The 26420-nt window shown below is 41.0% G+C and overlaps 1 protein-coding gene across 6 annotated transcripts; it reads left to right on the plus strand.

Moving 5' to 3' along the window:
• Positions 1-478: 478 nt before the first annotated feature.
• On the plus strand, positions 479-26084 carry TMEM242 (transmembrane protein 242). Of its 6 annotated transcripts, none has more exons than XR_007506085.1 (5): positions 479-2240; positions 4362-4462; positions 9739-9876; positions 12628-12830; positions 24468-24576. XR_007506085.1 is itself a non-coding variant. In XM_049801077.1 (5 exons), the coding sequence occupies exons 1-4, from the start codon at positions 2129-2131 to the stop codon at positions 11091-11093; spliced, it is 411 nt and encodes a 136-aa protein (XP_049657034.1). In that variant the 5' UTR covers positions 481-2128; the 3' UTR covers positions 11094-11103; positions 24468-24578. The 6 variants fall into 6 exon arrangements, 5 of the variants coding, with proteins under 5 accessions (XP_049657034.1, XP_049657035.1, XP_049657037.1 ...); XM_049801077.1 differs by lacking the exon at positions 12628-12830 and adding an exon at positions 11034-11103 and having other exon boundaries at positions 481-2240; positions 24468-24578; XM_049801078.1 differs by lacking the exons at positions 12628-12830; positions 24468-24576 and adding exons at positions 11034-11103; positions 12535-12627 and having other exon boundaries at positions 481-2240.
• Positions 26085-26420: the final 336 nt, after the last annotated feature.

Below are 26420 nucleotides of genomic sequence, written 5' to 3' on the forward strand. Positions count from 1 at the left end.
GTATACTTGCATGTGTACCACAACAGTGAGAGAGGAATAATGACAGGAAATGCAGGGCTCTTGGGTGAGGTATACCTGAGGAGAGAAAGCATTCTCTTATATTCAATTATATAACAGAAGAGATTAACATTGTAAGCTATATGGATGCAATTCTGCTGAACATCTCTGTTCTTTTAAAGCAGGACAATTTATTTTACAACACTAAGAATTTTAAGTTATTCAGTAGAACAGAGTGGATTTTATGGGTTTTATGCCCTACTTTAAGTCTCTGTGAATGATTAATAGAGACAGATCTTTTCTGACTCTCTTAAAGGTAGATTCTTGGCGTTATTCAAGCCAGGATTAAATAACATCATTATACCTTTTCTCTTCTCTTTCTTCCTAGTTCTGGAGAAGATTTGAAAGAAAGTGATGTCTTGATTGATGTGAACTCAAAAATCTATCCTGAGAAAAAAATCTAGGATTGTATCATCAAAGACACAAAAAATAGGTTATTATCTCTCACAGTTCAAGGATTCTTCTAGCAGATGCAATGGTGATCTTGACACAATTTACAATCAAAATGATATGCGTGCTGCTGTTTTAGTTTTATGCATACTACTAACATTTAAATACTTCATATAATCATATACACTTCAGCACAAAGACAAAATAAAAATTTCCTCTTTTAATATTGTCACTGTGCAGTTTTTCTAAGACCACCTTTTCTAAGCTTTTCCAGGAGGTTTTATTATTATTTGTGGCAAAATCTAATGCCATTCCAAAACACACACAGGATTTTGGGGTGCTTTTTCCAAAGGAGGGAAGAAGACTGTAAGTCATTTAGGTGCTGTCCAGATTAGAAAAATGGAGCTAGTGATGATGGGCCAGCTATACAGCAGAGATAATGTCTCCTTTTGCAGTAACTGCTTCTTGACTGTGTAAAATTTTGTTTAACTGACACAGTACATGGACCATTAGGAAACAGCTTTAGATTGGTTTTCAGAAGTACCATGAACAGGAAGTTTCCCAAAATACTAAATTTTTGCCTAGCAACCAAACCCCCCCTATAATTAGACCCTTAGATACAGGCTATAAATGATGGTTTAAAGATACAAAGAAGGAAGCTGGAGAAGAAACACTTGTTTTTAATTTATTTACATTCTTTGCTTGCTGTTCATGTACTGACTGTTATAAATAAAAACATACTTTACCTGCCCGTACTGAATCCTGTTAAGTTAGTATACCGTTTGATAAAGGAACACATTCAATAGAGTGATCGATAATTGTACAGCGATTTATATCCATCAGCAACAGCAACTGAGAATTACCGTGGCGCAGCCGTGAAAGAAGACAGAAACGTACGGTTCTCGTAGTGTTACTTTATGATTTCATTCAGACAGAATTTAGATGCATATGAAGAACCACTCACGTAACTTGGGAGAATGATTAATTTTGAACAAAAAGATGTACACGAGCGCAACACCATTCGTCGAGACACAGCTTAGTAAAAATCATGGGAAGACAGACTTTTCCCCAGTTTCATTTAGTAAAGTCCATGACATCATCTGTCCCACAGACTTAAAACAAAAAAGCCCTTATGCGCCCGCTACAAAACACTCGATTTAAGAGCGCCTTCGACAACTTCTGCCAGTTCCCCTCCCCCTCGCGGTGTGGGCTCTCGGGGACACCGAACGCGCCCTCCCACGACAGCCGGTCACCGAGGGGGCGGCGGGCAGCGGCACACGAAGAGACCAGCGGCTGAGGAAAAACCTCCAGTGCTCGGGGGCGTCCTTTACCGGGGCACGCCCGCCCCCCGGCCTCGGGCCACCGCCGTACCGGCTGCCGCCGGCGCCCACCACCCCCAGTCACCTCACGGGCGAGCGGCGCTCGTCTCAGCCCCCGGTAAGCCACTCCTCGGGTCAGCGCGCCCCAGCTCCCCCGCCCTCCTCCGGCCTCTCTGCGGGGCGGCAGCGGGCGGCCAAGCCCCTCGGGTTGGCGGGTTCCCCCCGCCCGGCTGCGCGGCCGAGGAGGAGGAGGAGGAGGAGGACGAAGGAGGGCAGGCGGGCGGCTGCGTGTCCCGGCCCAACTCCGTTTCCTTCCGGGTTGCGGCCCACCGCCGCCACCTCCTCCTCCCGCGCCCTGGGCCATGGACGCCCGGGAAGGGGTAGCGCCTCCGCTGGACCCCGGCCGCAGTCTGCCCCTGCCCCGGGGGGCCGGGAGCCCTGCGGCGTCCCAGGACAAGCTCTTCTTAATCAAAGGTGCAGAAAGCCTTCCTCCCCTCCCCTCCCTAGCCTGCATGGGTCAGGGACGAGCAGCGGCGGCTGCCGTCGGGGCGGCGGAGGCCGGCGCCCGGGAGGAGGGCGTTTCCATTCCCCCCCCCTTGCCGTAGCCCGAGGTCTTGCCCCGCTCTCCCGTCCCCGGGGAGGAGCCGAGGCTTTTGGGGATGGTCTCGGCCGAGGCCTCCGGAGGCAGCGAGGAAGCCCCTACAACGCCGCCCGCCTTTACCCTTCCCTTCAGCGGCGGCGGCGGCGGGGCCTGCCGCCCCATAGCCACCCGCCGGCGGTACGGGGGACGGGAAACGGGGCTACAAGGCACGGCGCGGGCCGCCCCGGCGCTGCTGGGTGGGATGCGGGAGGGGCCGAGGGCGGCAGCCACCGAGGGCAGGAGGGGAGCCGCCTCCGTCCCTCGCCCCGGGCCGAGGCGGGAGGACCGCGGCGGGGGTTTGCGGGAGCTCAGCCCTGCGGGGCTGCGAGCGGCGGCGGGCGGGGGTCCGCGCCCAGCCCTGCCGGGACGCCCCGAGGGAGTAGGAGCCGTGGGGAAAGAGCCGCGGCGAGCGCGTCGCGGCTTCCTTAAAGCGAAGTTCCCGTAGCAGAAGCAGCCGCTCTCCCGCGCTGAATCCCAGCCGGCGGGGGGGGGGCGGGCGGAGGCGAGCGGCGAGCCCGGCCTCGCAGCAGAGCCGAGCGCCTGCGCCGTCACGGGCGGCTGCCGGAGCTCGCTGAGCGGCCGCTCGCTGTGGGTGCCCGGGCTGCCCGCGCCCCCTGGCGGAGCGGAGGCCGGAGCTCCTCGCGCTGGCCGGCCCAGGCCGCCCCGTCCCGTCCCGGCGCGGCGGGGGAACGGAAGGCGGGCGGACCGCGGCCAGGTGGATGTGCCCCGCGGCAGGCAGCGGGCGGGGACGTCTCTGTGAGCGCGCTGACGTAGGGGCCCCGTTTCCTGCCGCCGCACGCTTTGCCTGCCCCTTGCGATGCGTCCCTGCCCCTCCGGAGGAGGCCGTGCATCGAGCTCGTCCTGTTTATGAGGAGAAGTTAATTTAAGACCGGTCGTTATATCTGAAGTCGGGGCAGTGTTGGGTAGTAGGCCCTGAAGCGTAAAGTGTGGTGGGCGTGCAGAGTGCGGACAGCGTGTGGGGTCTTCCTGCTCCCAGGCGCAAGAGGTCCTTCACGGATTTCGTTGACGCGAGTACAGCAAGGTCTTTCATCACAATCGTAGGATAGTTATTTTTTAAGAAGTGAGACCCAACATAAATGCGCTTTGCTTCTTGCTTCCTATTCAGGCCAGTTTTTTAATTACCTAACTGGTATTAGGAAAGGGAAAACAGGCTGTGGGTATCAATAGTTGCAAAGGAAGAACTTGTAACCCCCGGAAATGTTCTATTTTTAATATGAATCAGATGGTTTTGTACGGCGCGCTCAGTCTTTGTAACAAGCCTTTTTCTTAAAAGTGGGCACATGCCTTTGTTGCAACAACTAGAAGGGATCAAGGAACCCCAGGTGACTTTGGAAACACTCTGAAAGAACTGAGAAGTGAGGAATGCTTTCTATCCTGGGAAAGCTTCCTGCTAGTGTAATTTTCTTTTTTTAAACAGAGCATTAGAACATAAAAGAAGAAAGCTGAAGAGCAAGTGTTGCTTATGGAATGGCCTTCAGACGTACTGGTGGATTTTCAGGTGGCTATTTGAAACAACAATTGATGCAACAAAAATAATTGCATCTTCCTTTTGGGGAAGGGTGAGGTGTAGCCATAGAACAAGACAATTTTAGTAGCCTGGCTCTGAAATGAGAGAGAAATTTTGAAGTACTGTGAAGAGGCATCCTGGGGCTTGAATGATTTTTGTGTGTGTGTGTTTTTAGGTTGAAAATACATACACTTGCCACTAATTTTAAAAATGCTATATTTCAAAATATTCTTTCTTGCTTTCTTGCCATATTGAGTTAATGTAAATAATGTAGACAACTGTGCCTTTCCCTTCTGCATGTGCTGACAGATCCTAATTTTTCAGGTTTTATTTTCAAAACAGGTTTGGCTTTGTGGTTTGGGTTTGTTTTTTTCCTCCCCTTAAGAAACAAAATCTTAATTTTTATTTCTTAAACTTTTCTTGACAGGTGGAATTTTTCTAGGTACTGTTGCTACAGCAGGAATGATAGCAGGTTTTGGCACCACACTTGCCATGACAAAAAAGAAGAACCCAGACTGGTTCAGTAAGGTTTGTTCCTTTTAAACTCTTTTCCAATTGTGATATGCAGGAAATAAGGATGCATCAAATGCTTTTTAGAAATGTTCATATATGTGGAGTTTGGCTGTGTGAAGTTGATGGCAAGAGTACTAGATTTAGCTGAAGTCAAGAGAGGTAGGTTTAATTTAAAAATCAGTTCAGAGTTGGCACTGCTAAATACTTTAGTACTCGAGATTAGTTAAAATACATAAAGCTTACACTGTTTGCTGGAATCGTACTACTGCTATATAATGGAATATAACTGATGGTCTGGTTTGATTCTGTGATGTGAACACACTTCAGTCATGACCCTGTATCACCTCAGTGATCCAGTTCACCATGCAGTCCCACAGTGCTATAATGAATTGGGAAGTGAGGTAACTGCAGTAGGGATGGGAAGGAGGAGGTAGAAAGCCTGTAAGCTGTGGAATATGTAAGTGGAATAATTTAGTCAAAATTTTAAGCTCTCCACTCTCTTCCCACCATGTAAAGGGACTGATGAGAGTGAGTAGTGGCTTGGTACTATGGGATCTGATGGCCAAAAATAATCTGATCTCGTGCAATTACTAACAGGATCCACCTGAGTGTTCTGTAGAAGAAAACTGCAAAGCAAAGCTAGCAATTATACTAATCTGAAATACAGCATATTTAATTGAAGAATGCTTTTTTTCCTCACTAATGCTTTGTTACTGCCGAAAATGTAAAAAATAGGCCCTTAAAATTGATCAGTCTTGTCTCCACCGAGGCCTTAAAATACAACATATTTCACAGATGTTTTTAGGGAGCTGAGAACCAATCAGTTGTGCTTATTTTAAAAATGTGAATTCAATAACAATGCATATCAAGAGAAAAAAAAATACTTTCATTGCAGTTTCTATCAGAGCCTTTGTACCTGATCACTCCCAGTCTCCTTTTGTGGTCGAAGAGCGTGAGCTTCCTTCCTTTGCCATCCTGTTTTCCTCTGCTGTGGCATAACTCATCCATTGCCTTTTCAGCAACAATAAACATGGGTTTCTTTTCTGAAATAGACAAAATAGAAAACTCCATGAGAAGTTATTTCACAAGCTATAGAACTATATTACAGTAAGGAAGTTTTCTCTTTCTTTTTTTTAACATAATTTTTTTTTTTAAACTTCCTTTTTCTTGAGCATTGCATTTTCTCCAGCTCACATGTATTTTTGGCTGTCTGAGCTGTCCTGTTACCAGTGTGAAATTTATCAAGAGTGACATTACATTGACATCTGAGAATATATATGCTGGAAATGGCACCAAGTGATACATACCATTTCAATTTTTGCTGAAAACCTGTATCTGCTACTATCCATGCAAATGAATTACACCAGTATGCTAGCAAAAATCTGTGATTCCTGGCCCTCTCAACTTAAATACTGAAAAGTGTAGAAAGATGCTTTTTTTTGTCAAGGTACTTGTAGGTGAGCAATTTCAAAAGGGAAGGCTAAACTTTGAAAATTACTTAACTGTCTTTAGAGGCTCTCTGAGGTACCAACGAGGTAAACTGTTTTGCAGTAGCATTCTTACTTAAATTTATAGTTTCTGCAAGTCATTTTTAATAACACATAATGTATAATAACAAAAACGCAACTATGAATAACTAAAGATGATTGCATCCTTCTTGGATGTTCAATGCCTATATGTTATTTTTATCCATGTTAAGGTTTGGCCATAGTTTTACAGGTACTTTAAGCAAAATCAGCCAGCATTGCTGTTGAAAGAAGTAATCCTACCAGCTCTTAGTTTCTGGCAATTCATTCCTGTGCCTGTAAAGGCACCAACACTTGTGCTGCTGGGTTGGTGAGATGATACTGGTTAATTCTATGTTTGTTTGGTTTTTTATTTCATGCATTAGTTTTAGTCCAAGTCAGTCTTCTGATACCCTTCACTGCATGACTGCAGTGACTGTGCTGGCACAAGCTTGGGGGAAAGTCCAAAGGAATGAGAATTCATGATCAATGTTGGGAAGAAATGCGAGACCTAATCTTCCGGCATCTTTGCTAGCTTGTGTCAGTTTTTGTGTCAGTGAAGTGACAGCATGCAAGTCAGGTAGAAACAGGAAGCAAACAGAATACAGCCTGGGACAGATTTAAATAGTTTTATGGGAGAAAAAAAATAGCAATTTAGAGGGGAAGCTGTGGCATTGCAGCATCATGGCTTCGTGATTTCATTCAGGCTTCCAGGAAGCAATAGTGTGAGACCCTACTCTTGTAGAGTAGCATCAGTGTTACTGGGAAGAGATAAAGCTGAAATTGCACCTACTGTGCCTCCTCCATGATAGTGAAGTAAAGTGGATGTAAGCATCTGTAGGACCCGCACACAAATTGACTTGAAACTGAGATTACATAATCCTGTTTAGTAATGAACCACTGGAGAGACCTTCAGTTAAGAAACTATTGGGGGTGGTGGTGTTAAAATTAAATGTTCAGATGGAGCAGCCTCCATGTGATAAGTGTTCAGTTTTACCAGCATTTAGCCAGGTGTTTTATTTTACAATGGGTTAGATCATACAGAACAGTGAACATGCTGAATACAATCAACCAAAACAGTTGAGCACGCCATTTATTTTAGGCACTGCTTCCTTTCAGACATACCGTTATCCACAAGGGGATAGTTACAGGATTGAGGCCTGTGTCTGAAAAAACAATGTAATTTCTCCTTCTCCCACTTCCTGCTTATATCCTCCAGGAAAAAAAAAAAAAAAAAAAAAGCATCATCATCATATATTTTGGTAACCAAATCAGCTAATTCTGCCCTATATTTTCCTGGCCTGGTTTTTAGAAAGACTCAAGTATTATTTAATAGCTTTTGCTTTTTCTTTTAGTTAAAAGAGTTCCTTTTAAAAAAAATACAGGAGCAGTAATGAAGAGAAGACAATCTGGGCATGGAATAACAGGCTTGTAAATAAAACTCAGTTCTCTTAAAAATGCTCTTTTGTTGGTGACATCTTTTTCTCCCATGTTACTGCTGTCTTTAAAATTTTTTTAGCATTTCATTAATCGGCTTTCCTGATGCTCTGAACAGCATACCTGATAATCATATAACAAACTGTTCACAGAAATCCTTATCTGTGTACTTAACACCCCAAGGAATCAGCCTCTGACTGAACTGTTTGACTGCTGTCAGTAAAACCAAATCAATTGTTACCATTTACCCTTTTTTTCTGGAGCAATCAAGCATTTAAATACCATTCGTGTGGTGGTTGGTTTTTTTTGCCAGCAATTTTCACAGATAATGACTCCTATTTAAAGATTCTGAGTAGAGGATATTTTTGTCCATTCATTTCCCATCTTCTGAATGGGAGAGATTTTTCTGCCTGTTGTTGTATATGGTTAGACTATGGAAGCAGGAAAAATGTCAGAAATAATCATCAGCATTTTAAATCTACTCATAGCAGTCTCTACTGAAAGAGTTAGGAAAGTTCATTAGCTGTGGTAAGTTAAAAATAGGACCTGGTATAACAGTGTGACTAGAGATCTCTGTTGTTTGTGTCTCTGTGCATGTATGTGTATAATTACAGAGCATTGTTTTGTTAACAGCTTCCACTTTGGGATGTCCAAATCAGAATAAATAAGGATCAAGATACATTTTGCTTGTGTCCTTTGCAAGTGTGTGTTTGTCCTTGGGTAACTGTGCCTACAGCTAAATCCTAAGGAAGAGTGTTAATGCTGAGGACTGTCTGAGGATCATTTTAACATTTCAATAAATAGAAAGCCAAGAGGGGAAAAAAACCTACTCGTGCTATTTCATTGACCAAATACCATAGTGATAGGCACTACATATTTTTAATTATATCAAAGAAAGAGAACCATTTAAAAAAAAAAATAATTCTTTTTAAAGCAAGAACACAAAAGATTTTTTTCCCACTTTTTGTGATGATAGAAAAGTGCAGCTCTGGCATATTTTGGAGGAAAATTTTTTGGATCATTCTGCAAGTTAATTTCACTTTTCAGTATTTTAGACTATAAATGAAATAGTTCTTTATTGAATGTATTTGTGTGCCTGTGCTCTCATTTATGTTTACCTCTAAGCAATAATTGTGTTTTTTTTCCCAGAGATACCAAGTAAGTACGTAGGACCGTTTAGTTGTGTAAGGACTGTAGGTGCCAGTCTTTAACAGTTACCATCTGAAATCTATGTTTTTATGTGAAGAATTGAACAGTAATCCTTTGGGGGAAAAAAGCCAAGCCCTCTTGCTGACATTTACCACTATGAGCAAGAGGATTATGTCTGTCCTACTGCTGTTGCGGGCTACACAGATTGAAGCTGTCCTGTACAAAATAAGTACAGTAAGATGGGCGTTGTGAGATGAGAATGGCTGGCTAATGGTGAACGTGCAGTGCAAATTGATTGATGTCAGCCAGTGTGTGGCTTATGCCCTTTGTAGCTGCAACGTGCATATATGTGCTGTGGCAGAGAAGGTTTCATCTTGATTGCGACCCCATTGTGGCTGAGGCTCTATTCTTTTTGGCCTGAGGTGGCTTTTCCAAGTGAGACTGTTTGTTTTCAGGACACATCTCATGGCACGCTTTTACACAGCAGTATCTTAACAAGTGGTTAAAACTACCTACTCCCATTTCTGACAATAGACTGCAGAGCATTTTCTATGTTGCCACTTGGTGAACTCTGCAGGAGGATGGGTTCAGTGTTTTTGTTCACTCTACAAAATTCTCCTAAATAGTTTCCAGAGCTCCTTCAGAGTTGCAGCCCCTCGAAATCAGTCTCTCAGTCACTGTTATACCCTCTCTGTGTCAAGCTGAAAGCTACTCAGGTTCCTCCAGTTTCCTCATTTGCTGTTTCAGGAGCACAGATAAAGACCTCTAGGCCAATGGCTGCTCCCCATCTGTACTCCCCAAGAAGAAGTACCAAAATCAATGACATACAGTGATTATGTTCTGATGTCACTCACATAAGGGCTTGTGACTGGTTTTGATTCAGTTTTGTATTTTGACTGGTGGAATAACTGAGTGTCGGATTCTTGTGCCCATGTAACAGTTGACTTCAGCATTTCTGGGTAATAACAACCATCCCCAGGTGGTACTAGCAACCATGAAAGCCACTTCTGGTGGGAAGGCAGCTCATCCATCACCTTACTTGGATCTTTGGGTCTGCTGGCAGCCATAACAGTTTCTGTGGCCACACTAGTACAGCTGGCAAGTCAGGAAAAATTCTAGATCACTAAGTTAACCTTTTCAGTTCATATTTTTTTCCAATTATTCTTCACTTTGTCTTGATCACTTTATTTTTGGTTCTAGGGGATTACTGCCACAGCTGCATTACCAGAGAGCGGTTCATCACTGGCCTTACGAGCCCTAGGATGGGGCTCACTCTACGCATGGTGTGGAGTTGGATTGCTGAGTTTTGCCATCTGGAAGGCTCTGGGCGTGCACAGTGTGAGTAGCAAGTATGATCCCCCTCATATACCATATTTTTCCTTGGGTAATGCATCTTGGGGTGATATCTCTACTACTTCAGCCTAGGAGTTACACCTTCATTCACCACATGTACAGTGAATAACCAGAGTGTGTACACACAGGGAAGGCATTCTTATATCTGCAAAAAATGGGATGTTGTGGGAGGAACAGTTTTGTCCTGTTTATGTTTATTTACACAGATGTTTCTGATTCTTCACAAAAGAGCCAGTGTTCTAATTTAGAGACCAAAATAGTAGCTGCAAACTTTCTATATACTTTGCTTATTGAATTGAAGGCTACCCCCTGAATCCTATCTTTAGAGCAATCTGTTTATTTGTCCAAGTTCCATTTTTTGCATCAGGACACTGGGGACGTAAAAACTGGGAGGAAACTAGCTTTCTTTCTAGTGTGTTTCTGGAAGGGGCAAGAGGGCAGAAGATTGAGTTTGACGTACAGTAGAATGGTGGTCCATGACATACCATGTCAAGGCAAAGAAATTTGGGAAGCATCTGTATGTCCCAAGAGGCTAAGGCTATCTTCAGTAAATTGCTTATGTTCCAGTGTTTCACAGTGTTGAGTGTGAACACTAAAGTTCGTGTAAACGTTTTTGTTTGCCCCTAGTAATGAGCCATGACTTAAGAGTCCCCTGCAGCTATAAGTTTGGCAGAACTGTCTGCATCCTGTTTAGGACTAGGAAAGAATAGACTTCCTTTACCTTCCATGGCAAATTATTTATATATTCAGCAAAGGATCTCCCAAAACTAAAAAGGAGAAGATACTACTTCATCCCAGTACTGTTCTCATTAATATCTGTATTCAAATTCTCACTTCTTGTCTACTCTGCTGATGTATCCTGTAGGTCACGATTTGGGTCCCAACATGCAGCACTACACAATGCCTTGTTCCTTGGTTTCCAAGCAAGACATAGGAGGCAGCTACAATGCATTTTGCTTAAACTCAAGTCCTCCTTGTGAGGCTGTGGTGGAATGGCAGAAGGGAGAGGAAGAGTGGGACTACCAGTTTATACTCTCTGCATGCTGAGCTACAACAGTCTGCTCAGTTTACTGTCAGTTATATCATCAGCCAAAAGGATTAATTTCACACTATGCTTCTGATTCTTATTTTCGTTCTGTCAGAGTACTTCTAATCCTGCCAAAGGACAGCAAAATCTGACCCTAGTCTGCAATTTACATTAACTGTTTCTCAGTAAACTTAATTTTTACCTCCTTGAGAAGTACTGGCCTAGACTCACAGTTGACTGGTTTCCCGATGAGGCTGCTTTCCTTGAGACTCCCTGACAGACAACATCCACATAAGCTTGAGATGGCTGAGCCCCAGGATATGTTAGAGTCTGATGGGGCTCCTGGCTACCTGGCAGCAGTGACTCTTGTGTCAGAAGCATACACCACATTGCAGGGCATTTTAGAGACTTGCTGAGCATTCCTAGTCACAAAGCTGCACCTTATTATATTCTGTGTTGTGTTAGTGTTGAAAGGAGGTGGGCAAACTGTATTTTAAGAGGCTTTTGCAAATACCTGTTGGTATTGGTTTCTGTTGTGGAGTGCTTACGTTGCACTGTAGTGCATAGTGAGAACTGCAGACACTGAAGGAAGCAGATTTCTGTCGAGAGACTGTCTGCACGTGATTTTGAGCAGCGCTCTTTCTGCTCACCACTGCCGTATTTATTGCATTCACTCTAGACTTTTAAATTCCCACTGCAGAAAGGAAACACGTACAATAGTGCTACTCATTACTGCAGAATCAAAAATTAGCAATCTGTAAATTTCCTGTCAGCCATTTCTTTTTCCTGTTTTACTATATATCTATTAAAATCAAATATATATATGTTTAAATAGGAGGTACAAAAGCGGAAGTATGTTAAAAGTGAAATATTCTGACCAAAGAGAAGATGTTCATTAGCATTAAAAATATATTTGTAGAGTAAGTCATCTTTGGTTTTTGATTGTTGTTGACACTTACTTGTGGGAAACTATTTACTGAAATTGTCACTGAGTGAAATAAAGTTTCTTTCCACATAAACTGTTCAGACCGTGGAAGACACCATAGATTTTACACTAAGCTCAACATTTTCAAATGAACATTTTAATTTCGGTTAAACATTTTAAAAAGAGGCTCTTACAGATTTACCTGAATAAAAATGTCTTGAGTCTTCAAGGTGGTTGAGTGCTGCTGGTTCGGTTGCTCTGTAGTAGATGCAGGTTCCCAATACTTGCGGAGGTTCGAGATACAATTTCAAACCTAGCATCAGATACCAAGATTTGAAAGCTGTGAACTTAAGGCAGACTGTAGCCTGTGAAAGTGCTATACTGTATGTGACCTGAGGGAAGACTTGACTCATATTGATGCCAGGAATCTGTGTGAACTTAGTACAGAAAGCTTTGGCAACTGGACAAAGAAGAGAAGAGGTTCTGCCCAGCCTCTAAGCCTTACTGACTTTAACAGTAACCGTCTGCCTTTGGGACCTGCTAATTAGTGATCTGGCCCTGCTGGGCAGCAGCTTCATTTGTTTAAGAGCCACTGGTAATATTGATAACATTACTGACAGCTAATACAGTCGCTTGATATTAAATTGTTTCTCTTGATATTAAATTAAGGGTAATAAAATTCTGATTGTAGGCACTGCAGATGTTTAATTTGGCAAACAAGAAAGCTGCTTCTGTCACGTGTAGGAGTACATTAACGCCAGTGCTTTCTGAAATCCATTGCCAGCTCTGCCTCTGTGACTGTCTTGGTGGGATCTTGGTGAATAAAGGACTGACCTTCGCTTGCAGAGTTGGGAGGGGAGTTCCGAGTCAAGTATGACTGAGTTGCTAAGTGTTGTTTAATGCCTCGTGCCATCTCCAGGAGTCAAGTACAAGAAGCCACAGCGGAAAATCAGAAGCGATGGGTTGGCAGGAACCACACCGAAAGGGGTAAGAGAGCTAGGAGATCTCAAAGCGTAGCAGGCTGGGCCAGGAAAGCTGTTGAGCAGCTCCACTCCTGACTGGCCAGGCCGAGGAGACGGCTGAAGTTCGCGCTCACCAGAGCTGGGGCTGGCTTTACAGGAGGAGGAGAGCAAAGCCCGTCGGTGAATTTGGAGAAGCGCGGCGACGGACGTGCTCAGTGCTGTCTGTGCTTTGACCTCTGCTCGGGTTGGCCACGCACGGGTTTGAAGCGATGGACTACTCCATCGGCGTGACCGAGTTGTCCTAATCCTTGCGCCAGTGTTACCTGCCCTAAACCCGTTGCAATCGTAGTTGTGTCCGCAGGAAGAGGTGGTGAGCATCTCCCGCACACCTGAAAGGGTAGAACTAAACCAGCGAGGTGCTGCTCCGATTTCGGGGGGGTTCGGGCCGGGGGAGTCTCTGTGCTCATCCTCCACTGCCGCGCGCCGGTGCCTTATTTCCCGCGGGGCGTGGCCGGGCGGGGCCAGGCCGGGGAGACGCTGCTGCGCCGCAGCGACACCTGCTGGCGCCGGCGGGAAAAAGCCCGTTTTGTTTTTCGCACCGGCGGAATGAGCGGGTTTCATCGTTTTGTAACGACCCGGGTTTTTAAACGAGGGATGCAGTAGTGGCAAATGGTGTTGCCGTCAGTTAGGGCCCAGAGGAGTGGTTTCACTTGGTATCGTTGCCAAAATGCTGTGATTTTTAATGTTCAGGGATGTTTCCTACGGGCATAAATTATCAACGGGACAGTGAGCGAGTGATAAAAATAAGTATTGCTCTAAGCTTTGTGGCTGTTTAAATTATCTTGTCATCACTTAGAAAGTCAGAGATGAAACGACAAGAGCAAACTGACACGATACTTCCTTGCTGAGTTATAATTGCTGTAATTAATCTGTGTCCGTCCATCATTCTGAAGCAGCGTTGCGATTGCTCAGCAGTTTGTGTCATGGAAGGAAACTGGGGCCATGGTTCAGGATACTTTGTCCTTACACCTTCTGAGACAGCCTGTGTTTGCCATGGAAGCAAGTCATTGCTGAGATATGTTCCAGACACTGAGATGATGCACCAGCTTTGGTGATACTAGATTTTTATTTAATCTTTGGGGTTTATTGGTTCTTAAAACAGTGCTGTAACAATGCCTGCTTCCAGCTCTTAAATGGCCTTAATTGTTAAAGGTGGTTCCCTGTAGCTTTACAGTCTGCTGCTTTTTATGCCAGTGTGAAAACCCAGGGGTGATAGTAAGTAACTGATCTTTATATCTTGGTAAGGGAAGTAAAAGTCTGTACGCTGTCTCAGGTTGGGTTGTTAATATCCCCTGACCGTAGTTACCACTGCAGTAACTGTTGTAATCTGAGGACAGGCTGGTAAGTAATAAACCCTACTAAATTCCAGTCAACTCTTATTCCTAAATGGAGAAGTGATGGATCATTGAGGACTTGGTTTGCTAATGGTTTAAGCTCTATTTTTCAATAATGTAAAAGAGAAATCTTCATTTTCAGAACTTAGGAGATAGTGGTTATGTAGTTTTATATTGTACCAGAAAATAACCAGCTGTCAGTAATCATCAGGCTTTTTTAACTTGCTTCCTGTAGTCTCTTAGGAAAATCCTTGAAGTCAGTCTACCTTTGATTGTCTCCAGGCATAGAAGCTCTGTCTATATTAGCAAGTACCTCATCAACCAGCAGCATTGGGACAGTGAAGCAAATGGAGACTGAGGACCTGGTGTCTACAGCCATTCCAGGGGATTTTTAAAATTTGGACTGACTCTGGCCTTGCCCCAAGGCTTGAATGCCTATTTGCAGGTGGATTATGTTGGGTTCACTCCTAGAATGCTTCTTCATTTTTGTGTCACCCTAAAGAAACCCAGTTCATGTGTTTTGAGGCTGTTCAGCAGTACACAAACTCAGGCCCAGTAATCATGGGCAACTGGGAGACTTGCTTCCAAAGACGATAACTGATCTGAACTCAGGGCTCAGCCAGACACACCCACAGCCTTCCTCTCTGATGCACGTTACAAAACAGAAGAACATGTGCTTAAAAATTGACATCTGGCTTGAAACAAAATGGCACCACCTTTTTAAACAAGTATATTTGCTATTTAACAACTTCCACATCATGGCATTATCTTCCATGGCATTATCTTACAGGGTTTTGAGCTTGCAACCTCAGAACCCTGTAGCTGCCCACTCCTGGTGCAGTGGACTGGCTCTTCTCTGATGCAAAACACAGAGGTATTGAAATAAATTTTGTACAAAAGAATGGGTTTGGCCAATTTATCATTTAAATTTTTTTAAAGTTGAATAGTGGTTGAAACATCTTCTTTCAACATTCTCCATATGAAATGCACAGTGAAGTTTTAAATTTTCTATTGAAGAATAAACGGTGTTTCACTGAGTAAAAATTTTTACTAAGTAAAAAATTCAAAATTATCTTAAAACTATTGTTGTTACAGTTGTCCTAAACAAGTATTTTCATGGAAGTTTGCAAAAATTAAACCTTTCTTATTTTATTTACCTATTCTACAAGTGTCATGATCTATCAAACTTTTTTGTTGCTTGGAAAAATGTTTCACAATTTTCTAGAAGTTACAGTTGAGTTGTAAACCCTTATTTTCAATAAGTAGGTTTTTATTTTTAATTAAACTTGCAGTTATAGAATACTTGACAGGTATTAAAACACACCTATGAATAGCTAATGTTCTTTTTTTTTCTTCTTTTTTTTTAAACTGTCAGCAATTATGACCCATCTTTTAAAAGCAGAACAATACCCTCAGCCCTTGTAGACTGAAGCATGCAACAATTAACAAACAAGATAAATTATGCTTTAAAAGCCCTTTTGCTCTTCCTGCCCTCAATAAATTAGGTTTTATATCCTCAGAAATAAAAGCATTCATTCTCCCATAGGAAAAGGGCCAGGATGATTCATATGTACATTTGTGAGATTCTGATTGTTGCTTCCACATCTGTTCCATGGAAAGCTGGAAAAATAGTAAGAAGAATTGCCTAGCAATTTGTGACTAACATAGTTATAAAATATTAGTTTATCATTTTTATGGTGACTCCTAATGAAATATCCCATTTTTCATTGATCTTAACCTTTAAGATATTAACAGTCTAAAATGATTGCACAGCTGTAAAGAGACATCTAAAACAATTAAAAGCAATATAGGGAATATATGCTTGCCATGGTTCTGTTGGTAAGGACATTTCCTAGGTGGGTTGCTTTTCTCTAGGGGAAATCTAACCTCTAAATCACCATTTCAGGCACAAAAATAATAACATCCCACCGCTTATTCTGAGAGGTATTTGATAGAATTTTGTGCGACTATAGTCATAGGTACAGTGTAAATACAAAGAAGTATTGCCTTTAAGGATGGGTTAATTTACAAAATAAAATGAGAACATGGAGACATAGTCTTCAAAACATACTGGGTTTGGGATCTGTAAATAGTACTAAGACCTATAGATCTCTACCAGGTACAGGCATATTGCAGTGGCTGAATTTTTATGCTATTTCATAAAGGAACAAATGTTGCCATAAAAGCATTATATCTCCTAGAATCATTCTAGAGTAATTCTTAGATTTTTCGTTGTTATTAGTTTTTAATTACAGTTGTATTTAATCCTCACCTAAGTATTACTCGTGAAGTTTCTATTCCTTATCATGCTTATGTTTGATTGCATAATAAAAACATATCTTTTCCTTGCTATTTCGTGATCATATATTTCAATATAAATCATATCTGCCCAGTTTTTTAACATTCTTTCATTTCCTCAATACTTATTTAAATTCAAGATCTTAGAAAGAAGATGGAGTACTAGTACAAGTTAACACTTACTCCTCCTGTTCGTAAAAGGTTTTTCTGTGCTGCTTACATTGCCTAATTAGTTTGGTGTGGAGAAGACTTGCCTCTACAGATATGTACTGCTTTCATTTTATCCGAGAAGTAGAGAAAAGAAAAAGTCATCTATGAACTTCACTGTATACTTGGGAAGGCAGAATGCTTGTTCAAGGAATAAGATCGTAGTTTTCCTACTGGAAAGCTGCTACATCTGCTTTATGAATAGGGACAGCTATAAGTAAGTATTTCAAGAATATGGGAAGACTGTAACTGCAGCTGTCTTTAGGAATTATTCTGCCGTGTCTTGGGAAAGACTTGTAGCTGTTAGCTGCCACCAGCCTCTTATGCAGCTAGAAAGAATAAAACGCATTCAGCCTGTGGTCTGAAATTGCCTCTGTGGAGCAGTTCCATGTCACTGTAAGTGCACAAGTGGGTTGATCCGCTTCTCTCTTAGCTGTATGTAACTGAACTATACGTGTACAACTAAAATCTGAATAAAAGCATATCTGATAGATGCGAATTACTCATGCTACGTCTTGGTCCCATGGGATCTTCCTGTGCTTCATTAAGTGTGGTGGTATGGCCATGCTTGTGTTACCGTTCTCTGGTCCAAGACCCTGGCTGCTCTGCTTGCCTAGAGGCACCCAGCCGTCCCTGCCTGGCTCTGGGTGTCACACTGGCTCTGGCAGGTTTCTTGCATGGAATTCAGCCCCAGTCATGGCATCGAGGCTTATGCGTCACTGAAGAGTTTTGGTTTTGTGCTGGCTCTTTTCCCAGCCATGAATCTCACTTGTGGATGATACATATCATGAATTCCTGGACATACGGAGGAAAAAAATTACTCAGGTTGCCCTTTTCAGGAGCTGCCTATTTGCAGACAATTCATGTTTTTAATTTAATTCAGAAATCCAAATTACAGCACAGAAGAGCTTACAGAGTTGGGACACTCACCCTGAGATTTTGCATCCATTAACCAACTTGCTTTATAGATTTAGATATTTAACCTATTTTAAATTTTAAATTACTTCAATATTAATTTTTCAAATTGCCCGGGTGACTAAGGAGCAATGACTAATACACTATAATAGACTAATCATGTGGATGTCCTTTCCAGGCACCCAGATTTGAAAGTAAGATTCTGCAGAAATAAATGTCATGTTCCTCAGTGATTTCAAAAGTGTTTCACTCCATTTTTCCACATGGTATGAAAGCATTTTGCAACAAGATGGTATAATCCAAACTTTGTACCATTACTTTTATTTTGAAGCCTGATGCAGCATCACTGAAATCAATGAGAACAGACTTGAGAATGAGACACTGACTTCATCTACTTTGAGATATCATACACTACAAAAATTTAAGTCTGTTGTATCGTATTTCAGAAAGATCAACATGGAAATGTATAAAATTTTAAAGGATACTCCTGTATCTGTGAACCTAAGGAAGTTACTTCTTTTTTTTTTTTTTTTTTTTTTCAGATTGTGGTTTACGAAATTACTGTCTTGGTGTATATAATTAATAGCTGTCTTTCCCATTGATCATAATTAGCTAATCACTTCCTTTTTCTTGTATTCAAAATAATCTAACCTTAAACCAGAACAGTTTTGTTTTCTTTAGGTTTTTTTACTGGAATGGCATCTTCTTCCTTTTATGACAGATGTATAGAAAGATACTTTCAGGCTACCAGTTAACAATCCCACTTTTGGGAGCTAAGTGACATTCGCACAGAAATTAAACCAGACAAAGTGGGGCTAGTAAAACACGTTTGTGATGCAGACCACCTATCTTCCCATTTGTGAAATGCATCCATGTATGAATGAGTAACATGGCTGCTGCACACTTGGAGAAGTAACATGAGGAAGGTATTTCATGTGTTTTCTCTCTTCATGTGACCCAGGCATTGGAAAAGAGACGGCCTGACGCTTTTGACTTGACAGCTCTCAGTAGTTCACCAGTAATTTGAGACAGAATATGTAGTAGCTGTGGGAGGCTACTACATATGTGTAATGGTTTGGGAAGTGTAAGAGCTTTGTTCTAAGCAGTGACGATCCTCTCCCCCTCTCCCTATAAAGTTCACTTAGGTTATTTTCATGTTATTTTTCTTCTAAAAAGCACAGGACATGCTTTACCCGATTACACAGCATTTATAGGGATAAGTTTCTGGAAAAACATGTCTATGTGTGTGTTTAATTTTAGGCATGGTAAATTACCCTCTGGTTTCAAAGAGAGTACTCAACACTGTGTAAGGTTAAGCATGGGACAGGGGGGTTAATATGAGCTCTTGACTTCTCTAGGTGGTTTAAGAAAATTCTGCTGCTGCTTTTCTCTATGCGAGCCTGAAACACTGGAATCAGCAAACAGGTTGTGAACAGCGTACTATGACAGTACAGTGTAAGGTAGTTAAATATTAGGATGTATACTACCAGAATTGATCCTCTGAGGGCCATTTTCATAGACGTGTAGTTCTGAATAATCCGAACATTCATAATGGCTTTGCCAATGAAGTGTAAGTTCTAAGAATATGAACCAGGACTATATTTTCCATGCTTATTTTAGAGGTCAGGGTGCAAACTGGCACAGGGTGACCCGCAGTGAGTGCCCCATTTTACACTAAGAATTGGAGAATCGCCTTCAGCCAGCAGGCTGTCTACTCTGCTTTTTGAGCACTGTAAGGGCTCAGTTCTTGCTGTTTTCGACAACTAGCTTGCTATTTCTCTATGCGGACCTTGGTAATGGTTTGCTAACAGGGGCGACAGCAATCATTTTAAGATTTGGGAAAAGGTGGCAAGAACAATCCTCTCTGATGCTTTTAAGTCCAGGGCAGCCCATCTCATCTTCATCCCTCGTGAAACGGAAGGTGGCTGAGGAGAACACAGGGCAATGTACATACTGTATTCTGCTGCCAGTCGATATTCCGGTTCAGGGCATCTAACCTCATTTCACTTGGAAGCTAATGTAAGCAGTTCTTACTGGTATGAGTACTAAAATAGGAAACTAATAATTCCTAGAATCTAGGTTGGCCTATTATGGATGTCAGACATTAAAGAGAACATTTCTTCGTAAAACTTTCATTCTAGGATTCAAATAGACTCTTTTAGCCTCTCTTCCATTCATTTTAGTATGAACGGCCACGTAAGTGCTCTCAGTAATAGTGCTAGCCCAATTTTTGCGTGACATTCTGTCAACGATGTACATTAAAAAGAGATTATTAAATGGAAGATGCTTTTAGGTCCCCATATTTTTGCCACCTGAGGCAGGATCATTAGGTTAAGATAAGAAAATAACAGTGATCTGTAGCTATTACAGATTATTTAATGCAGTAAGGTAGATGATACCCTTTTAGAAAGAAGCCTGACAGTCAGAGGTGGAACAGTTACTGTAATTTATTTGGCAAGAAAAAACAGCGTCAAGCTTTGCAATATCTGTGATAAAAAAAATAAAATTCACTTGAGTGAAATTCACTTCAGAGTTGCCTCCAGGAATGGAGCATGCTGGAATGTTAAATCAAGAAATGTGTTACAAGTCACTCGTGTACTGCTAGGTTCAGAAGCAGCAGCTGAGAGAGTGGCCTGTGATACTGATGGCAGCAGAAAGATGTAAAATACAATCAGCTTTTAGTGCTTGGTTTACTGCAGCATTAATTGAAGACATTATCACAGTTGAACCGAGTACCCCAGTGTCAGTGTGGCTGACAATAATAAAGAGGCAGCCATTTCAGTGAATTATTTCAAAACATTCCAGTACTTAGCATATAGCACATTAGCTTTCATAATTAAATTAATGCCTTTTGATTTGGGACCACTGGCATGTGTATTGTGGAATCTGGAGGAAATACAGGAGAAGATTTCCAGGAAGGGAGAGGGGAGAAGAGACCTCCCAACTGGTATGCCTACTAAAAAGAAAAGGCAAGGCAAGACAGATTCCTAATTGTAGCATTTCCCTCATCAAGAAGTGTGCTTGTTCCCTGAGAGGTAGAGCAGGTAAAGACAAGGTCTCAATCCTTGCGCCTCAAGTGTGCCATATTAATAGAACATAAAGTTCGATTTATCATCTTCACCAGAAACTCAGCACACTGCAGGAGGTGACTGGACACCGGTAAGCCCAATTTGTTGAAGGACAGCTAATTTACATGTTTAGTGAACAAATTTTACCTTCACTACAAGGGTCATCTGAAGTTCCAATGGGCCTGGTATGATACTGTCAACCAAATGCAAGCAAGAACAACCCCAAGGCCAGTCTGAGTTACTTTGGAGGCCAAATGTAGTCCTAAGTATATTAAATAGGGTTTGGCCAGTCAAGGCCCAGGATATTGAGCTGATAGTCTGTGACTGAAAGAAGTCATGGCCTAAAATTTGATACTAGAGCCATTCATAAGCAGGCAGACATTGTCACTGGGAGAGAAGGGATAGGAACTTTGGGATGCAGTTTCCATGGTTATTTATGTGTGTATACACTGGTTCCATTACATCAGAGAACAGTTGTTTTTCAAAGTCTTCTCCATGCTTGTAGGCAGTGTGGCAAGTGAGCTTTAGAGGAGCTCAGAATGCAGGGAAGACAGTGGCTAGCATTTGGAAGTACATTCAGGATAGGAACAAGAACAAATGTGGAAATGGAGGAAGAAGCTCAGAAGCTGGTGTTATTAGTGGAACAGAAGAGAAATGGAAGATACCTTAGAAGTCCAGATCAAAGCCCTAATGAAATACTATACTGCACTTTCTTGCTGGGAGGAGAGGGAGACGAGGAAAATAGAAGTCTGTGACTAGTACTAATTACAATTGCTTAATGTATTATTAGTGAGAACTCAGAAACTCTTGTGGAGAGAAATAATAGGGTGTGTTATCTTTTAAATTGTATAGAAATGAAAACTTCTAGTAAGAGTTGGTAGCTGTGACATTTGTACTGTGAAGAAATTGGCCCCATTTAGACATACCGTGAAGTGAAGACCTTGTGTATTAGTGAGGCCCATGCCAGTCACTGTAGGTAATTTTCTTAAATAGCTGACAACTTAAAGCATAACATTGAGAATGCACAGTGGTGGTCAGCTTGGCATTATGATTTATTAAAATAGCTCACTGCGCAGGAATCACAAAGGAAGAAAGTTTGTGGAAAAATATAAAACATGGTCAAAGTTGTGAACTGCAATGAAAAACTATTTTTATGTAGAGGGGGCTTGTGGAAAAGGGAATAGGTGCTGGCAAGAGAGGAAGTGGTAAATGAGATGTTGAGTCTGGCATCACTTAAAAGAGGTTTTACAAATAAGCATCAAAATCTGAGAAGACAACGCTGAAGAAATTTCTCAGGGAGTCTTAAAAGCAAAAGAAAGATGTTGAATATTTCAGGTTTGGTCCACATGTTAAGGAAAAATTGCTTTTCCAGGAAATGAATTGCTATTACCTGCAGAACATAAATTAGCATTCTGAGGAGAGAAAAATCTGAATATTCTTAAATCTGCAGCTGCTAGCAGTGTTTTAGTGCTTTCTAAATAAATACCTTTTTTCTTTCAGAACAGAACTGTAGTGTTTTATTTCCCAGACAAGATTGGGTTTTGTATTCGGGGGTTAGGGTTTGGCATGTTAGTAATTATAAGGTAGCTGTTACAGTGAGGAAGCACTGTAGTTTTCTGAATGGCTCCCCCACCCATTGTCCTCTTTTTGGAGGTTTATTATATAATTGCTTTTAGTTTTCCTTTGGTTTTGTGTGTCTTCAGTGGAGTAACAGAAGTGTCCTGTAGGGCTTCTGAGTGTGTCATTTAAATTTGCCACTAAAATAAATTTACAAGTCTGAGTTTAGAAACAGCCAAAAAATCTACATTGCACCACACCATTAGCTGGTATAAAATTTCCAATTATGCCAACTGAGCTAGAGTAGTTTACATCAGGTTAGGATCTGACCATTCCTGTGTTACCAAACACCCAGATAATACTTGGACTGAGATGAAAGAGTAGAAGAGTTGGTTCACTCTCTAGGAAGTAAAAAATGTTAAATAAATTGAATTCTTTCTGCACATCAGAGACCTGGGATAACTTAATTACAGAGGACTGGAAAAAACAGCTAAGCCAAAGCTCCTAAAGTATTTCCTACTGTAAATACTTGTATTTAATTGTCAGCAATTGTTTAATGTAATTTGGGCTGTTCTCTGCATCAGCTCTGATAGTGGTGTTTGTTATTCTTGAAAATATTAGCTGTCTATTAGAGCTTTTCATTTTTAAATAAGAAACAAAAATATTAGTTTAGGAACAATTGTGGGTGATTGCCAAGATTTTTAAAAACCAAGAACACATAATTAATCAAAACAGCTATCTGATCAGAATAAAATATAAAGCAGACAGTGAATTAGTTTTTACACAAGCACACAATCCAGATAAAACAAAGAGGATAATTTGGCTCTGAATTTTCCTTCTACTTTATATAACATGTATTTTTATTTGATTAGCAGTACCCAGGCATTTTTACACAAAAACTTGACTTCTAAAATGCTTTCATCCATCATAGTTTGTTATTGTCTTAGTAAAGGATTGGTAATTTCTTTGTAAATTGTTTCATTGTTTGTATCAGCTCTAACTTGAATAATTGCATTCTAGCAACATCTCTCTAAAGTCAGAATTATTCATACGTAGAAGGACTTGAACAGAAAATGGCCCAAAGGTATTTGTAAAAAAACTGATGACGCATAGCACACAAAATACAGGGATATTAAAGAAGATGCCTGTGTGTCTGTTCAGAATATCTAGATTTCCTGGACCCTCTCCATGGGACATACTGCCTGAGACAGCATTTGGTCTTCAGGAGGTCATTGCATCCAGTACTTGAATACCACATCCTGTCTTCTCTGCATGAATGTCATCGATTCTGTAGAGCTTCCTAAAAATGCCAGTCCAAAACTTCCCCTGTACATCCTGCTGTTTGTGTAACAGGATTTTCACTGATTTGATTTTTTCTATGCCTATGCTTTAAAAATATATTACATGTAAAAATGTATGTAAAAATTTTGGAAGAAAGAAACCTGCTAAATCTAAGTATTTTCTTCAAACAGAAGTGATTTTTAAAGAAATTAAATTTTAGTTTTGGACTGCCACGTCTATTGAATCAGACATTGGTGATAAAATGGTCATCATAAATATAGATTTGGCAATTGGTATTAATGTATTGATATACAGAATATAAAACTAGCAAACTTCCTCTTTCATGGCATTTTAATTTAAAAACAGTGAAAGAAAAGCTTAGTCCTGTATATAGTGTATTTATACTAATGTTTAAATTTGAACAAGACTTTGTTTTGTCACCTCTATCCATATTGTGGGATAAACCTAAACTGTCAGAGCTGACCAGTATTTTTTTTTTTATCCTTGTTTTAAAATCCTTGAACAGACCTATTGGGCCTTTAATCCATTACAAGTGTAGAAAAAGGCACTGCAGTCAAAATATGGGCCCATTCTATGGAGGTAATTTTCCTCTAAACAAAAAAATTTTAAATGGGTGTGTATATATATAGTAGTTCATATTAACAGTAGTGAATCATTCAGGCAAGTGTTCCAAATTAGGCACCCCAGTGTGGTGCTTTAGAAGGGGGGATTGTTGTGGGTCCCTCCATAATTTTTTTTGCTTTGTTAATTAAACCAACATAATCAGAGGGAAAGTCTTAATTTTCTGTTATTTTTAAAGTCTTTTTACCTCTTCTTTACCTCACACAGCTTACTTTGTGGAATAAGCCTGGGGTTCATGGTGCTACTTTATTTGCTCCTTACCAACAGTTAACTGATTTCATTTCTTAATCTCTTTTATAGATGAAAGAATTCCAAACTAAAATGCAATCAATGTTTCCAGCAATTCCTAAAAATAGTGAGTCCACTGTTGAATGGGAAGACCTACTTAAATCCAAGTGAAAGACTCAGAGCCATTTGGAAGTGTCTTTTTCAGCAAGAACAGGAGTGGAAGTAGCAGAAGTGTCCCATCCGAAAAATAGAGAAGGAAACTCAGACTGAGCAAGTTACTGACTGAGTTCACTGAACCCGGGAATGCCAGTTAACATCTAGCAGCAAGGGAATTCAAAACAAAACAAAGCAAAACAATTTATATTGTACTTTTCAGTGTGCTTGGTATAGTTGATTTGTGAGGAAATGAACCCTCTAAGATAAGTTGGATCCAGCTTGAAAAAAGACTCTATTGTATGAAGACTTGAAGAAGAAACCAATCTTCGGTAGTAAATATAAGGACAAAACGGCAATGAACTTTTATCCCATCCTGCGTCTTAAGAGGAATTTTAGGAAATTTCTCCAGAAAACAAAGAACAGTACTTTCAGTGACATGTCCCATTAGGAAGGTAACCATCAAGTCAATTGTGACAGATCTGTTACTGAGCCTGAAGGTAAATCATACAGTGCACTCTTCTAAAAATAAAGGAGGTATTTAAATTTGCAAGAGAAAGTATCTAAACCAAACTATTTTTATATGTCTGAAGGGAAAGTTTAAAACATCCCATATGCAAGTAGTGACCTACTGAGCTCCTCCGTAGAGCATCAGAAGAGATCTCTACAAAGTGCACTGTTTTCTCAGTATAAGCTTTTTTTATTAGATCCTACAATAATGAATCTGAGAGTTTGCATAAGTGTCTCTACTATATTTGTATAGCCATTTAAGTTGTAAGTGAAAAAGGTATAAAATAGTGAGACACCCAGTCTGTCCTACATGAATATTTTCAGCTAAGGAAGTGTATGGGCAGGTCTAGATTTTTGTATTTCAGTAGTTCCTGTGGCTCTTCTACCAGGAGAAGCAATGTGACATTTCCCACATTGCAGTAATCTCGTGAAGTGTGGGCGTAAACTAGGAAGAATAATGCCTTACTCAAACATTATATTTGCAGAACTGTAGATCTGTAAAAATCCAGAAGTAAAAAAAAAAAAAAAAGCTATCAGTGAACAATCCTTTGTTGAATGCTCAATTATCAGATTTTTTTATTAATTGCACACAGTCCAATTAGTCAGTTGTCAGATTTAATAAAAAGTCCTCTTAAAACCTGTCTTTTGTGATTAAGTCTTTATATTCCAAGGAAAGAACATAAAAAAAAGCTTTAAATGTCAGATGAATAATAGAGAAGTATGGTTTTCCTATGAAACATGACAGCACTAAAATAGTATCTTTAAAGCAATTGAAGCGTAATAGTTGACATCTTTTCCATAGCTTGATGCTTGTAATCCAATATTAAATAAATTGTGGTGAATACTGCCATCATACGCACATGAAAAATGGTACTATTTTCATATTTCTGTTGGTTTGTATGCATGGTGATACCTGTATTGCCTATGCCTACTCATATTAGTGCTGAGTTACCAAGCTTAACAAGTAGCCATGTCATTAAAACTGGTCAAGTACTAAACTGAACTAAATAAATGCAAATCACATGATGTCCTTAAGGTTGCTTACCTTTAGTTTCTAAGGTGGGATTCAGGTCATTTGTCTTTATCTGGATTAAGTAACTCACCTGAATCAATCATCCCAAGTTCCCTGCACAGTCAATGGAGAAAGACAGGACTGATCAGAGGGTGATTTGCACTCTACTGAATGAATGGCTGTTCCTCCTGAAATTGTACAGAGCATCTGACCTGACCTACCTGCTGGCTGCGTCTGAAAAGAGCTGCTCTACCCTTGCTTACCTCCCATCAGCACAGTGGCTGCATGAGAACACAGTTCAGGAGAAACTGGAAGAAAAATGAGTGGTTTTCTAGCACTTTAGAGCTCTC

The sequence above is a fragment of the Accipiter gentilis genome, chromosome 5, assembly GCF_929443795.1.
Source record: "Accipiter gentilis chromosome 5, bAccGen1.1, whole genome shotgun sequence".
Classification (NCBI taxonomy): Eukaryota; Metazoa; Chordata; class Aves; order Accipitriformes; family Accipitridae; genus Astur; species Astur gentilis.